This window comes from Sphaeroforma arctica (genome assembly GCF_001186125.1).
Source record: "Sphaeroforma arctica JP610 unplaced genomic scaffold supercont1.3552, whole genome shotgun sequence".
Taxonomy (NCBI): domain Eukaryota; class Ichthyosporea; order Ichthyophonida; genus Sphaeroforma; species Sphaeroforma arctica.
The window spans coordinates 1-3,315 of NW_014037006.1; the positions used below are offsets into that span (position 1 = coordinate 1).

Below are 3,315 nucleotides of genomic sequence, written 5' to 3' on the forward strand. Positions count from 1 at the left end.
ATATGTGTGTGTGTGTGTGTTGGTTTTTATGTCCGTATTTTTTGTCTGTATTTGTGATTGTGCGCCTGTGTGCATGTCTATATGTAAATATATGTAAAGATGTGCCTTCTTATGTCTGCGAATGAATGCTGTGTGGTATCCTTACAGTTTCGAGTAATATCTTTATTCACCTGCACAACTAATCCTGACCACTCTTGTCATCCGAAAAAGGTTTATGGAAAGGATGAGCAGGATTCAGGCCGAATGGAAATCAACATGACCATCTGGGAATAGCTAACACGTTTGATGATGAAATGATACTTCGACTAAACAATAGTCCGCTCTGAACTCCGATTGACTATTCGGATTGACTATTCGCATGTATGAATGACGGGATTTCGGGAGGGATATTTCTTTTATGTAAAAAGGGATTATCTCTATGGTGAGGGTACCCCATGCTATCACCAACCCCCTTTTTCTAATAAGATGCTGTGACCAAACTGTGGCATATAATCTCAGAATAAGATACCCCCGTGAAAAAAATCAGCAAGAGCCTCATCCGGGACTACATCTGAAGATGTACCTTCTAATAAAATCCGAATGCGGGCGGCCACTATCCTGTCCATTCTAAATTTAAAAATAAAAATGTACATACTTGGTGTTCAATTTCCAGGATATATTTACTTTGTTCCAGTGTTTATTTTTTTCTATAAATGCGTCATTGTAAACCCCTGAAAGAAGGAAGGCTAAAAGTAAAGGCTGAGTATGCTTTTTTAAATTTTTATGAATGCATAGGGGCATGTCAAAATATCTCGCAGTTCGCTCCTGACATATTCAACATCACCCGTATGTTAGTGATATACGCATCAGCCCAGATAACATTCCCGAGAGCATAAGATGAGGACAACTATACTATCTATTATCGTAGCTTTCTTGGCAATAGGATGCGGTACACTATACCTGTATGAAGTGTATGATCGCGACTCTCAACTTTCCCAACTCAACGCCCTCAATTCCAATCTGGACCTCAATAACAGTAGTGTGCTTGTGGTAGGGGCTACCGCAGGTATAGGCCGAGCGATCGCGTTGAGATTTGCTAAAGCCAATGCAAGCGTATCTGTGGTAGGGAGAACTGTCAGCAAAGGGACAGCATTAGTTGAAGAGATGCATAACATAACATCTTCAATCTCGTTCGGGTCAAATGTTACTGCAAATAGTTTGGATAGTGGCAAAGACAGACACGCGTTCTATGCGTATGATGTATCTCTGTTAGCCAATGCGCGTGCACTTGCAGAAGAGTATAAGCAAACACATACGTCGCTGGATTACCTTGTTCTCAGTCCGTGTATAGCGACTATCCAAGGCCGTACAGAGACGACTGAGGGCAACGATGTTAAGATGACGTTACACTATTACACACGCATTGCTCTAATTGAGGCACTATCGGATGTTCTCAAGACTGGCAAGGGGCGTGTACTGAGTGTGTTAAGTGGTGGTGAACACAGCCTATATACAGGATACAGTTCAGATGTTGAGCTTAAGACTGACTATTCCATCGCTAACGCCGCCAATGCTGCTGGATTTTATACTGATGTTGCGTTCAGCATATTACGGGATAAATATCCTCATTTAACACTCTTCCACAGCTCTCCAGGGTTTGTGGCCTCGGACTGGGGCACAGAAATGCCTTCTTGGCTCCGTGTACTGATTCGTGTGTTGCAGGCGAGCTTTGCTACTTCTACGGAAGCATGTGCCGAGTTTATGTGTGCACCGTTATTTGATGACACGATCGCGAAAGGATTTCATGTGAGAGGATCACGTGGGGAGGTTGCGCAGGAGAGCGTAGGGATTGAGCAAGCGAGAGATACTGTTTGGGCACATACACTTGATGTTTTAAAGTAGTTACCTGTGCGTGTTCATATAGATATCTCCGTATGTTTTTTATTTAAATTCTCTCCTCTGGCACAAACATGGAGTACTGGCTTTTATGTACAGGGTTACGCATACGAACTTTCTAGAGGTGCGATTGAATCTGCACAATTGCTGCTTATGTATTTTCATGGTTCTCGATGTTGGTTTCCCATATACATTCAGTTGACAATATACGGTACTTACACATTTGGCCGTATTGTATACCATAAAGAGTAAAGTTGAAGTTTAGTTATAGGCCGACAGAAGACGCATTCATCCACACTGATCATAGTTTTGGACTCTTATATCTCTAGTGTTTTGTATATATAAACATCATCGGTTTACTAGGTCACCAACCTATGGTCCGTTGAATATGCAGCCAGAGTGTGTACCATTTGGTAAGTCACGTCATATATTGCTCGCAAGTGAACAGAATTGCTCGCCACACATTTGTTATATAAATCAAACATAGGGGACTGTTGATGCCTCCAAAATGATTCAATGCAACCCATGACATTTATCGGCCTGAACTCCAATAAGGAATATACATTGATAAATATATATATATATATATAATCATAATTAATGTTCAATTCCGGAAGACTGTGATTATGTACTGATCTTACACATTTGCGCAAGAGGCTAGGCATCGAGTGAATCTGGCGAAAAGAAGATATAGCAATGGCAACCTGACTATATTTTAGCACACTTATTAAAGCTTCCAGTACTAGAATCATGCAACAGGTGGGAGGAATAGTCTCGCATATACACATCTTAACTAACCAGTGTAGTGCTCGTTTAAAGAATTTTCCACGCAATAGCTTCAGTTCAGCTTCGTATCGACATGTTGAAACTCTAGCTTTTTAGTGCTACCCCAATCGCTTCAACAACGTATCAATAATCTAGCAACTATCCTTTAGACTTCAACTCGGGCAATTAACCATATGGTATATGTGTAAGCGTTCATCCGGCACTATTCAATGACTCTGTTACGCTTTATATACCCATATATGCAACTTGCTTTAGAAATCCCAAGCGATATGGACATTCTTCTACATTTAGCAGATGTAAATTGCAGCATGTGAGCTTGTTAGTTTCTAGTGGTTGTCAACAGTGAATGTGTGAATCGAAATGTAAATGTGTTGAAGATGCTTGATAGACAAATGCATATAGAATAGGGAACCACCGGGAAATGCCTGCATATCATGGGCGCCACATCTATTTTACTTTTTACACCTTATTCTTTCTTATTCTCCGTGTTTCAAATCTGCAAAATACTATGCAATAATCTGCATGATGCAAGTATATAGGTTCAATTCAACCTCTACAGTGTCGTCCAGATGCAGGGATATGAGGATTTTTACTGCGTTTACTTCTGGCTATGGACATAGATCAACAAAAAAATGTATGTACACATAGTCATAT

The 3,315-nt window shown here is 40.5% G+C and overlaps 1 protein-coding gene across 1 annotated transcript; it reads left to right on the forward strand.

Annotated features, from left to right (window-relative positions):
• Nucleotides 1-807: 807 nt before the first annotated feature.
• On the forward strand, nt 808-2,673 carry SARC_13654 (hypothetical protein). The gene has a single exon (XM_014292216.1). The coding sequence runs from the start codon at nt 877-879 to the stop codon at nt 1,879-1,881; it is 1,005 nt and encodes a 334-aa protein (XP_014147691.1). The 5' UTR covers nt 808-876; the 3' UTR covers nt 1,882-2,673.
• Nucleotides 2,674-3,315: the final 642 nt, after the last annotated feature.